Raw genomic sequence first — 13,672 nt, forward strand, 5'->3', positions numbered from 1 at the left:
TTAAGGCTTTTACCTTGACAGCTTCAGACATGGAGGGGGCCAATATCATTACTTGAGGATGTCTTGAGGATGGGCGTGATGGGTCCACTTACCAGGAGTTCACCCTCTGAGTTGTCCAAGGATTCTGCTCTCCCTGCGGTGTAGGCTGGAGTTCCCTGCCCACGCATGGCAGACGGTGGGGACTCTACAGCCTCTGTTGCTCTCATAGCGGGTTCTCATGGTTTGGCTAGGGACTTCCCTGATTTTCTAGCCGGTGATCAGTCTGGGTTGAGTTGAGGAATTTTCAAGCTGCACTCTATGGCACAGTGTCTATATTTCCCACATTGGAAACAGCCTGTTGATTTCTTGGCTGTGGGTGGTGGTTTTGCTGGTTTGTGTGATGGCTCAGGAGGGGAGCAGCCCCACAGTTTTCTCTGGGAGTACCTCTTCCATAGGTCGATCTCTTGCTTACTCCGCTAGGATGTACCATTCGTCGAGTTGGTGTGGGTCCCCTTGAGGCAGGCAAGCATCATACAGGTCATAGTTTAGGCCATCTTTGAAGTGGCTAACTGGTCTTCTGGCTAGTTCAGCTTGTTGGCGATGGCCTGGAATTCTTGTGTACATTCGGCTACCGAGCATCTGCCCTCCCTCATTGTTTTGATTCTCTCAAGGACTTTTCAGTCAGCCAGGGGGTCCTCGAACTGCCTCCTCAGAGAAGACATGGACTTGTGGAGCTCTTGGGCATCGGAATCATGCAGGTTCACCATCCAGTCTGTGGCCGCCCCGTCCAAAGCAGATTGCACAATACAGATGCAGGCTTTCTCGCTGGGGATGTCTCGCCCATACTCTTCCATGTAGTTAAGAACTTGGATTAGGAAGAACCCCAACCATTGCAACTCCCCCCTGAATTTTGCGTCCAGCAGCGGGAATCTTTGGACAGATCAGTACCTTCACCGCTGGTGGTATTGTCTCCCATCCTGATTGTCAGCTGTGGCTTGGCAGGGAGTGGGGGCTGCTGAAATGGTAACTGCTGTCTCAGTGGATGTCCCCGGGACTTCAGCATTCAATTACCCCTCAGTGTCTCACTGGCTGTGGTCCAAGGTAGTGTTGTGACCTCGGGGTTCAGGTTTCTCACCTCCAAGAGAGCCAAGGCTTTTTTTCATCAGGTCAATAGCTTTCTCTAGGATCCAATTCGAGTGCTGTGTGTGATCTCCTTCCTCTTTGCTAAGGTGAAGGGATCTCTCCATTTCTTGCTTCCATCCAGGTTGGTAGTTACCACATCTCAGGGTCATCTTGCTTGATCTTTTCTCCTACTCGTGGTGAACAGGGCAATACATGTTAAAAAGATAGAATACAAAAATTAAAAAAGATTAAACAAAGTGCCCAGAACTCTTAAATAGATTAAAACACATTTAAAAGTAATAAAAACCCAACCCCCTCCCATCAGGCCAGGCCAGCTTGTTCAAAGAGATACGTCTTTAGATCGCGCCGGAAGGAGCGAAGGTCGGGCGCCATCCGGAGCTCAACCGGAAGATGGTTCCATAAATCCGGCGTGCCCACAGAGAACGCCCTCCCCCTGGGGGCCACCAGTCAGCATTCTTTGACCAGTGGCACCCTGAGGAGACCCTCTCTGTGGGAGCGTATTGGGCGGAGGGAAGTTGAGGCCGGCCACAGGTGCTCCCCAAGGTATTCCAGACCCATGCCATGTAGGGCTTTGTAGGTCAATACCAGCACCTTGAACCTCACCCGGAAGACAACTGGGAGCCAATGCAGCTCATGGAGCAGAGGTGTAACATGGGAATATCGGGAGACTCCCAACACAACTCTCGCGGCTGCATTCTGTACCAGTTGGAGCCTCCGAGTGGTCCTCAAGGGCAGCCCCATGTAGAGTTGGCAGGGTCCCGGCCAGAGGGAGGGCTCCCCCTTTGTGGTGGGTTCCTTCTTCCCTGCCTTGTGGTCCAACATAGTATTTTTTGCAAAGTCCCCTGGTAAGGGTATTCCTTCCAGGTAGACTATTACTGCAGGTCCTGTCTAATGTCAGGACCCACTTCAAACCCACATCTTAAGAAAGCAGAAATCCTGGAAACAGTTTCTTCCAACAGGAACTTTTATTAAGAGTAGGTGATAGCAAGCATAATAGACAGGATCTGAGATTTCCCACGCAGAGCAATAGGTTAAAGTATCCCCAAACTAGGCCCCACCCCATAATCCGCCCTTCCAGTATGGGACAGCCAATCCCCAGGTGTTAAGTCCAGCATGGTAAAAGGGGAGATAACATTGGCCCATCTCCAGCTCACATAGCGATGGATCGGCGGCTTATTCATCCCTTCCTCTGAGAGTGTAGAAATAAACCAGGCACTGGGTTACATTCCTTATTCCCTCCTTTGTTCTAGCTGACAGTTTAGGAAGATAAAGATCAGAGAGAGATAGTGCAGGAAGCAAATTGTTACTTTGTAGTGAGCAGAGGACACAGAGGCAATAAAATGAAGCAAAAGGTTACATTGTAGCAAATAGAAGAAGAGAAAGCAATAACCCTGCAGACATATCCCCCCTCCCCCTTGGGAGTATGGCAGAACCCAGGGAAAGGTGAGATTTGGGCTTAAATCAGAGGGGATAGAAATGAAATAGGAATGGGTTCTGTCAGTATCCCTGTGTTAAGTAATTATTCATAAGCTCCATGTATAGACTAAAATATACTTGACTGCTTATAACAATTTCATTCAGTGCTGATCTATGTTTATCTGGTGGAGAAAAAGTTTTTTATTTCTATTTTTAATTCCTTTTCTTCTAGTACTGTTCTATGGAACAAACGTCTACAGGTACAGATGCAGAGTATGTACAACAATTCTACGATCTTCTCACTGCCTCCATTGATATATCTAGAGACTGGGCAGAAAAAATCCCAGGATTTACTGATCTCCCTAAAGAAGATCAAACTTTACTCATAGAATCAGCTTTTTTGGAACTTTTTATATTGCGGCTATCTATAAGGTACATCTGAGACTCAATAGTGGAAAACTCATTATTGTATAATTTGCTTGAAAAAAACATTAAAATAAAATATTTGTTTTATGGATTGATAACTTACAACCCAGCTTGTTTATATAGATAAGCTGCTGTTTTTCCTCTTGTTAGGATGGTTTTGTGGGATATTTAAGCAAGTAGGAGTGGATGAAGCAGAATTCTGGAATAATAATCAAACACCTTATTGGGCTAGTTTATACATGCAGTAGATCATATAGTAAAACTAATAATCAAATCTTTCCTTCGTCTTTCACTGAGATGAGAACATTCACTGGAACCATTAACTGCCTTGTATAACTTATGGTGAGACCTGGCTATAGGTAGTATGATTCTGCTAGTTCGCTTAAATGTTTTAGAAGTTTTAAAAAAACAACTTTAAATAGTAATAACTATTCTTTAAATAGTTGTACTATTGCTTTAAAAAGACAGTAGTACTATTGATATTATAACTCTGAATAAGATCTGTATAAGCTTGCAATTTCCCAGAAAGAACAAAATGGAGCTTCTCTACCCACAGTGCTTCTGGATTTCCGAATGGTAGGGTGGAGTCTTTGAATGATTATGTTTGGTATGCCAGTTGCAACAGTTCCTGAAGTGGTTGGATATGGCAATACTTCCTGATGCCATGGTTGCATCCCAATTTGATCAATGAAATGATGCTATCCTAAAAGAATATTTCAATGGTTAAATGAGTATCAAATGTACCACTAAAGCTGCTAAATGGTATGGAATACTAAAAAAAAGTGTTGAAACACCTGCACGGGTTCTTTACTATTTTCTGGGTACAATTTAAGATACTGCTTTTAATATTTAAAATAGCTTGGCAATCTAAGAAGCTATAGTATCTATCTCAATATGAACCTATTTGGATATTTAGGAGACATATTGTAGCTTTTGGGCATATTGATTCATTGGGCATATGAGAAAGAGTTTTCTTTCTCTTTAGGCTTTCACAATAGTCAAAGCCTTTCTCTTCACTATGTCTTTGGAAATTGAATTTTAATTGTTTTTATTAGATTCTCTGTTTTCCATTCTTAGTCACTTTGAATAACCTTGGGAAGAAAAACAGGAATAATATTTAGTTCACTGACTGACTGATTGACTGACTAATCATCTGGATATTATTGTTGGTGTTATTAATGTTATTACATTATTATAACATACTAAGTATTTTGTTGTAAGGATTTGATTTCATGGAAGAACATTAAAACATGTGACTTACCTATCTGAAATGATACCATCCAGGAATATATTTGTAACTATCTATATAAGTGAGTGGCTGAAATTTCAAGTCCATCTAAGTTCATCTTCCAACTGGCTCCATTTTCTTTTATCTCCAATCAGCTGCTCTGTTCATCCACCAACATAGGTAGAAGAACACTCAGAATTTCATCCTAAATAGCTACAATTATATTCAGTTATTATCCTAATAAAGTGGGTGTGAGATCAGCTTGCTTTAATGCCCCAAATATAACATATTTCAAAATAAAAAACATGTATGGATCTATTGTGGTATTTAGCTAATGTGCATTATGCAGCAGGATATATATTGAAAAGTTAGCAGTATTCATAGTGTATGTCTTCTTTTTTATCATTGAAGATCTGACATTAGTGAAGACAAGCTTATTTTCTGCAAAGGGCTTGTACTTCATCGACTTCAGTGCCTTCGTGGATTTGGGGAGTGGCTTGATTCTGTTAAAGATTTTTCTTTAAATTTACAAAGCCTCAACCTTGACATCCCAGCCTTAGCATGTTTGTCAGCTCTAAGTATGATTACAGGTTAGTATTCTTTTGATTCAAAATAATTTTGCTTTATGGATATTTATATTCCACCATATGTGAGTAAATTTCCATCTTAATAAATTCCAAAAAAATGTATCCCTATGATGTAATTTTAAATTTTAAATTACATTAAAATGCATTACACCTTTTTAATAATCAGACTTTAAAAAAATAAAAATTACAATATGAAGTGTACAGATTATATGAAAGATTCAACTGAATTCATTTTGCTAAGTTTTCCAGGACATCACAGCACCATTAATATAATATCATTACTGGTGAAATATTTTATTGCATATCCTCAGCCTGAGCTTCCAATTTTCTGGCTACTGCTGGTACAAGGCTTAGTTATCTTTATGACTTTGAGTCTTAAAGACTCTGACAGTTTTTAAGAAGGACCTGGAGACCTAGTTCTTCACTCAGGAATTTGGCCAGGAAGTCAGATATGCTTGACTATACAATATGAGTTGTGTGGTGCAGTATGTTTTTACTTTATTATGTGTTCTTATTTTTATCATTTCCCATGTATTTAATGTTTTGAATACAGTATTTTTCATTTGCTCTACAGGCATATTTGGCGAATGAGTGATATACATTTATTTAAAAAATATGTGTACACATATATAAATAAAGAAACATGCATATATAAAAGCAAATCATTCAGAAAGAACACTTATGGGATGGAAAGCAAATGAGAGAAGCTTTCCTGGAACAGGAAGGTAGAGAGGCACAGCAGAAGAATTGGGTAGATGTAGCAGTCTCTAGTCCGATCAGAATACTTTTCATGATGTTGCCAAACTGGACAATATTTAGCAGGATTTTCTTCAGATGCTTAGAATCAAGTAAGTATGAGCATATGATAAGAATAGCTTAAGTCTTAAGTCTGGATATCTTCAAAGGAAGATATTTATAGAAATCTGCATTTAAATTAGACTTGTGAACATTTTGCCCCAGGACATACCTATACTGAAATATAAACCTGTTATTAGTTTTATACCCATCAAGTGTTGAACATTGGAATGCATCTAGCAAAAGGGTGGAGATTCAACAGCAATACTCTTGATATCACTCTGATCACTTCTCCTTCCCGTCCCAAAGGACACCACTGATATCAGTTTAACTTCAGTACAAAAGAATCCTGGAGTCATATTTTGTGTGTGAAGGTGTGAAGTTAATTTGCCTCCTTGTGGTGCACCATGGATTAGTGTGACAGTGTGAACTTAATAAAGTAGCAACTGAGGGCAGCCAGACTACTCTGTAGGTTTTCCTGGCTCTCTAAATACATGGCAACAAAACAATGGACTTTTTCAGGCCCAAATGATAAAAGAGATTGGTAATATTATTTGAATTTGCCAAATCAATGTCAAGGGGCTCAGTAGATCCAAGAACCAATATGTTTCTGAACTTTTATTGGACAGTAACATAGACATGGCCATCCTCCAAGAAACACACATAGAAAACAAAAGAACCATAACTCAGAAGAGGCAAGATTCATGGCTACAACCTGTTGGGAGCCACCTGCCACCATGGGTATGGTATTACTACTTATGTTAAAAGGAATGTAGAGAATGCCTCCCTGTTGTCAGCCTCTACAAACAATATACACGAAGTAGTTTCCAAACTAGGCAATCTAATAATAGTGAACATCTATATACCACCTCTGATAGCATCAAGCTGCATCAAAACAATTCATGCAGGTGACTTCAATTGCCATCACATTAATACTTTTCCACTGATGACAATGGCAAATAATTGTCCATCTGAGCAGCAAAGTCCAACTGATTTTCAACACTAAAGACAAGGGCACGTTTAAATCAGTGGCATGGAACTGCAAATCCAGACATATGCATTATCACAGAAGGCCCAAACTCTCAGCCAATTTCCATAAACAGGAAAGTAATGGATATATTCCTGCACAGCCAACATCCTCCTATCTTGATAGAAGTTGTAATCTAATTTCCCCTAGTTTGCTCTATCCCTAGATCCAGATGGAACTTTTAAAACCAAACTGGCTCAAATTTGCTGAAAAGCTTGATAAAGTTATAAAGTGGATTCCACCAAGTAGTCAGCACTATTATAGATTCATGAAGGCAATAATCGCCTCAGTGAAAAAAACATATACCTCAAGGATTTAGAAGAGAATACATCCAGAATGGAATGAAGAGATTGGAGGACTCTACCAGACCTTCTTACAGAGTAGTGATCCAGAAATCACTGACAATCTCTTACACAGCTTGGGTGCAGCTTAATGTAAGAAGTGAGAACAATAAAGAGAACCACTAAATTTCAGCAAATCCAGCAGGACCTTATTAAGGAAATTGGGTGGAGCTAGACAACCCACATGACAAACACACAATGTAACTCCTGACCAAATAGTCTCTCAAGTTGTATCTCTCTCCAAAACTCCAAAGGACACTCCACTCTCATTAAGAATGCTTTTAGCTTTTTAGCAAAAAGGCTGAAAACTTTCTAATACTCTTGTCCCTTCTCTGTAAAGGAATTTGACACTGCCATTGGTAGTCTGAAATGTGGTAAAGCACCAATTTTTGATGGCATACATCCAGACTTCCTGATAAACTCTGGGAGACACAAACGGAATTGGATTGGTAAATTCCTCTCAGATATAGTTTCCAATGGCTGCCTCCCACCAGAATTCAAAAAAAACTAAAATAATATCACTTCTAGAACTTGACAAACCAGAAGACAAAGCTACCACCCAATTGCCCTTTTGGTGCTGCTACAAACTCCTGGAAAGATTAATTATAAACAGAATAGGTCTCATAATAGATGAACATCTGCCTGTGGAACAAGCCAGCTTCTGACATGACCAGAGTTGAGTAGACAAAGTGCTAAGCCAACAGGCTACATTGAAGCAGGATTCCAATTATGTGCTTTCACTTTAACAACAAACTAGCATACGAAGCCCTGAATGTCTATTTAAACAACTTACTGCCCTGTGAGCCCCACCCAAGGTACCTTGGAGTAACATTGGACTGACTCTCTCCCTACAAGAAATACCTAGAGAATATGGTGGCAAAAATCAATATTATGAGCAACATACTCTAGAAATTTTGTGAAACTAAATGGGGAATGTCCACTGCCACCCTCAGGTCATTAGCACTAGGGTTGGTCTACTCCACAGCAGAATATTGTGCCCCTATATGGCTTAACATACTAGTAAGTTATATGCCAGACTCAACAACACCATGAGAATTATAAGCAGATGAACTAAAACCATTCCAACTTGCTGGCTTCCTGTCCTGAGCCATATAGCACCATCAGCTTTAAAGCAAGATGCAATAGTGATGGAATACAGAAAAATTATGAACAACTCACTCCTAATGGTGGATTCCTACCTTTCTCATTTAACAGCAGAAGACTCATCCAGGACCCCACCACACCCCAGCACTTGCACAACATCTGTCTAATAACTTTAACATTGATTGCCAATGGAAAGGCAAAAGGGTCGTGAAATGCCCAGACATAAGAAGATATACAAATGTCCACACAAAAAAGGTGCCAGACTTTGAACTACCACATCAGCAATGGACAATCCTGAATAGGATTCACACCTCACATGGCATCAGCCAGGCCTCTGTATAAATGGGGTATAGTATTCTCCCCTCAGTGTGACTGAGGGGTCCCACATCAAACTGAAGATCACATCGTGACTGGTTGTAAGCTGAGGGCATATACCAATCCAGTATCTGTTTTTTTTAATATAAATGATGTTGTGCTTCAGTGGTTAGATGGCCTAAATATAAAACATAGATCTTTTTAACATTTATATTTTATTGTGTTTTACTAATCAAGGTGCAATGTTAATGTAAGAACCCACCTCAGCCCACATCTTAAAAAAGTAGGACTCTTGGAGACAAGATTTTCCAAGCAGGAACTTTTACTAAGTAATAGGAGATAGCAAGCAGAATAGACAGGATCTGAGGAATTCCCCCACAGATTGATATTTTTAAAATGTCCCCAAGCAAACCCCATCCCACAGATCATTTCCAGATCAGCCAAGCTCCAGGTGGTAGGCCCATCATGGGAAAGGAAAGATAACAGTACGTTTGCAGCAGGATCATTTCCACCCTCCTCACACTTCATTCAGAGAAACAAACCAGATGCTGGAGGGTTGCATTTCTCCCTTTCCCACCCACTTTCCTACTTGCCCGTAAGTTGAGAGGGAATGCCTAGTAAGAAAGCAATTGGTTATATTGTGATGGATAGCATGCAGGGGGAATAAACAAAGGTTACATTTAAGGGAGGAAGTGAAAGCGATAAAGCCCCATGCCTGTTCCCTCTTCCCCTTGGGAATGGCAGAATCCAGAGGAAGATGAGATTTGGGTTTAGCTCAGAGGAGATAGTTATAAATGAAATATAAATATATTCTGATATCCTGCCCCCTTTAAAAATAGGAGAGATCCACCTGTAGAGGAAACAAAAATATAGATGTTAGCCTGGTTTGTTGCGATATTCTGTATGAAATCTTAGGTGCTCTGATGTGACGTTTATGGACCCACTCATTTTCTGAAGAGGGGAGGTGTTTCCAAGCTGCTATGTATAGAATTGCTCTATTGTACTTTCTACAATCTAGGATTTCTTTTACCTCAAAGTGCTGTTCTCCTGCAACCATGATAGGAGGTGGTGGTGGGGAGTTTTTTTGCCATCTTGTTCCCTTTTCAGCAAACTGCAGTGAAAGATTGGGTGTATTTCCATAAGATTTTGGGGTTTGTTGTTGTTAGTTGCGAAGTCGTGTCCGACCCATCGCGACCCTATGGACAATGTTCCTCCAGGCCTTCCTGTCCTCTACCATCTTCTGGAGTCCATCTAAGCTCACGCCTACTGCTTCAATGACTCCATCCAGCCACCTCATTCTCTGTCGTCCCCTTCTTCTCTTGCCCTCAATCTTTCCCAGCATTAGGCTCTTCTCCAGTGAGTCCTTCCTTCTCATTAGGTGGCCAAAGTATTTGAGTTTTAGCTTCAGGATCTGCAGCCAAAGATGGAGAAGCTCTATACAGTCAGTAAAAACAAGACCAGGAGCTGACTGGCTCAGACCATGAGCTTCTTGTTGCAAAGTTTAGGCTTAAATTAAAGAAAGTAGGGACAAGCGCTAGGCCAGTCAGGTATGAATTAAATCATATCCCTGTTGAATATACAGTAGAGGTGACAAATAGATTTAAGGAATTAGATCTGATAGACAGAGTGCCTGAAGAACTATGGACAGAGGTTCGCAACATTGTACAACAGGTAGCAACCAAAACCATCCCAAAGAAAAAGAAATGCAAGAAAGCAAAATGGCTGTCTGAGGAAGCTTTGCAAATAGCTGAGGAAAGGAGGGAAGCGAAAGGCAAGGGAGAAAAAGAAAGATATGCCCAATTAAATGCAGAATTCCAAAGAATAGCTAGAAGAGATAAGAATGCCTTCTTAAATGAAATATGCAAAGAAAAAGAAGAAAACAATAGAATAGGGAGGACCAGAGATCTTTTCAAGAAAATTGGAGAGATGAAAGGAACGTTTAATGCAAAAATGGGCATGGTAAAGGACCAAAATGGCAGGGACCTAACAGAGGCAGAAGAGATTAAGAAGAGGGGGCAAAATTACACAGAAGAACTATACAAGAATGAGCTTAACGTCCCTGATAATCACAATGAGGTGGTCACTGACCTCGAGCCAGACATCCTAGAATGTGAAGTGAAGTGGGCCTTAGAAAAGCTGAGCAACAACAAAGCTAGTGGAGGTGACAGTATTCCAGCTGAGCTATTCAAAATCTTAAAAGACGATGCAGTAAAAGTGCTACACTCAATTTGACCAGCAAATTTGGAAAACTCAACAGTGGCCACAGGATTGGAAAAGATCAGTTTACATTCCAATTCCAAAGATTTTGGGGTAGTTCTAATTCTACTGTTACTGGGTTTATGATTCTTTTAATTGGAAATTTTGGTCCAAGTTTTTTATGAGACTGTAGGGATTTTAGGTATTTTGTAGATAAATGTACTATTTCTCCTACCCTAAATGGTGTGGGTTCAACTCTCTTTTTGTCTGCCTGTGCTTTGTATGCTTGCCTAGCTTCATCTAAAGCTTTCCTAATGATTGGCCAGGTGTTTTGCAATTGTGCAATCCATTCTTTCAGTGATGGGATTTCTGGTTCATTTGAGATTAGTTCTGCCATAGGGTTGAAACTTTGATCGGTGGCTATTTGAAAAGGAGTGTAGCCTGTGCTGGAGTGGACTGCATTATTGTAAGCAACTTTTATGAAGGGGATGTAGGTCCGTCCAATTTGTTTGCTGGAAATCAATAAAGCATCTTAAGTATTGCTCAAATACTGAGTTCCCGTGTTCCGATTGGCCATTTGCCTGAGGATGATGACTAGAGGACAGTCCCTGAGTAGTTTCTAAGAGGGATAAAAATTCCTTCCAAACTTTGACGTAAATTGCACTCCCCTATCAGATATTATGCGTTGTGGTGCCCCATGCAATCTGTAAATATGCTGCACGAAAAGTTTCACTAAGGCTTTTGTGGTGAGAATCTTTTGGCAAGGGATGAACTGCACCTGTTTGGAAAACAAGACCGTGACCATCCAGATTACAGTATTCCCATTGCTTTCGGGTAATTCCACTATAAAATCCATGGCTATTTCCCTCCAGGGGGCTGAGGGATTTGCCACTGTTTGTAACAGTCCAGGCAACTTCCCTTGCAGCCTCTTAGCCATTGCACATGTTTGGCAGCTGGCCACATAGCTTTCTATGTCCTTTTTCATGGATGGCCACCAACATTGCCTTTTAGTTAAATGTAAAGTTTTTACAAACCCAAAATGTCCCACTGATTTTGTATCATGGCACAACTGCATGAAATTGATCCTCTGGGTGGCAGGTATATATAACTTCTCCCCCACCCAGGGTGGTCCATCTTTGATTGTGCACACATGTCTATTTTTCTGGAACCATTCATCTGTTTCCAAGGACTTCCGGAATTCGATCCCAGTTTGGCTATCCAGCTGCGGCTTCATTTTAGCTTGGGCCCTGGTGGTTACTGGTGCTGCCAGTTGTTGTTTGGGCATAAGTGGTTTAGAGTCAATGACTCTATTATATTGGGGCATGCAAGACAGTGCATCTGCCATGAAATTCTTTCCTTTCGATAAGTGTTTAAGAGTGAAATGGAATCGGTGAAAGTGCTGAGACCAGCGGGCTTGCTTAGGAGTGAGTTTTCTGCATGTTTTTAGCACTTACAAATTTTATGGTCTGTCCAGACCTGGAAGGGGATTTTATTTCCTTCAAGGAAATGACGCCACATAAGTAATGACTACCTCAAACCGTAAGCTTCCTTTTCTCACACAACCCAACGTTGTTCTGTCTCCATGAGTTTCCTGGATGTATATGCACACAGTTGCAGTGCCCCCTTGTCATTTTCCTGTAATAATACAGCTCCCACCACCACTTCGCTTGCATTTTCCTCTATTCCGAAAGGTTTATCAGGGTCCATGTGTCTCAGTACGGGTTTGGCAGAAAAAAATCTCTTTAGCCTCTCGAATGCCGCTTGACATTCCATTGTCCACTTCAGGGACTTGCTGGGTTTCACTGCCCCCCCCCCAATTTTTAACATGTTCATCACGGGCAGGGATGAATTGGTGGTAGAAGTTTGCAAAACCCAGGAAAATTTGCAATTGCTTTCTTGTGCAGGGTGGTGCCCATTGTAATACTGCCCTGACTTTCTCGCAGTCCATTTCGATGCCCTGTGAGGATATACAATACCCCAGGTAGTCTATTCTTTCCTGGTGGAATTCGTATTTCGATAACTTGGCATATAGGTGGGAGGTCTGCAATTTTTTAGAACTGCTCTGACTAGATTAATATGCTCCTCGTTGATCTCAGTGAAGATAAGGATGTCATCTAAGTAAACCAGGACCCCCTTCAATAGGTGCATTCTTAGCACTTCATTCATTAATTGCATAAAAACTGTGGGGGTCCTTTGCAGTCCAAATGGCAGAACTTTGAACTGCTAGCACCCCATTGGACAATTGAATGTGGTCTTCCCATTCGTCCCCTTCCTTGATCCTAATGCAGTAGTATGCTTGTCTTAGGTCTAGTTTGGTAAAAATCCTTCCTCTCGATAGGTGGGATAACATGTCCTTCATGAGGGGTAGGTGATACAGATTACTTTCACTAATTGCATTCAGGGCACGGTAATCTATGCACAGACACATAGTGCCGACCTTCTTCTCCCTAAATAGGACCACTTTGGGTTTGGCAGGTTCAATAAATCCCCTTTCTAAATTTTTATTTATGAATCTTTCCATCTCTTCCATCTCTTTAGGGCTCATGGAGTACAGCCTGGGCCTCAGGAGTTTTGCCCTGGGTTTGATTTCTATAACACAATCTGTGGGTCGGTGAGGAGGGAGCTCATCCAACCGTTCCTCACTGAAAACTTCAGCAAGGTCCCATTATTTTTCCGGTATTTCTGGTAACCCCTTCTCTTCTCCCACTGATGCTGTCTCTGCTTGTCAGGTTTGGGGGAGCCTTCGGGGTTTTAAGTTTGCATGCTCCCCCTCCAAGAAGTTGAGTTCTGCTGTTCTCCAATTTACCCAGGGGTTCCATTTTTTCAACAATTCCAGCCCTAAAATCATTGGGCATTCCATGCCTGGGGTCACTACAGATGTTATGTCTTCTTCATGGGTCCCCAGGGACAGGTGAACTGGTAAGGTGGCTAGGGTAGCTGGTACTCCCCCTGCTATGGACCCATCTAACTGGCCAAAGGAGATTGGTTGCTTTAGTCTCCTCACCAGAATGCCCAATTTCCCCATTAGCGTCAGGCTAATCAGGCAGTAGGTGCAGCCAGAATCTATTATGGCTTTTACTTTGACAGCTTCAGGCATGGAGGGAGCTAATATAGT

At 41.3% G+C, this 13,672-nt stretch overlaps 1 protein-coding gene across 2 annotated transcripts in view; it reads left to right on the forward strand.

The window, feature by feature from the left end:
* Positions 1-13,672, forward strand: part of NR4A3 (nuclear receptor subfamily 4 group A member 3) — a 51,656-nt gene that overhangs the window by 26,342 nt on the left and 11,642 nt on the right. Inside the window, exons 6-7 of one of the 2 annotated variants that reach the window (XM_083377108.1) lie at positions 2,771-2,970; positions 4,604-4,782. In XM_083377108.1, coding sequence (XP_083233234.1) covers positions 2,771-2,970; positions 4,604-4,782 — 379 coding nt within the window. The remainder of the gene's footprint in view (positions 1-2,770; positions 2,971-4,603; positions 4,783-13,672) is intronic. The other variant, XM_083377109.1, reaches the window with a different exon arrangement.

This window comes from Vipera ursinii (genome assembly GCF_947247035.1).
Source record: "Vipera ursinii genome assembly, chromosome: Z".
Taxonomy (NCBI): domain Eukaryota; kingdom Metazoa; phylum Chordata; class Lepidosauria; order Squamata; family Viperidae; genus Vipera; species Vipera ursinii.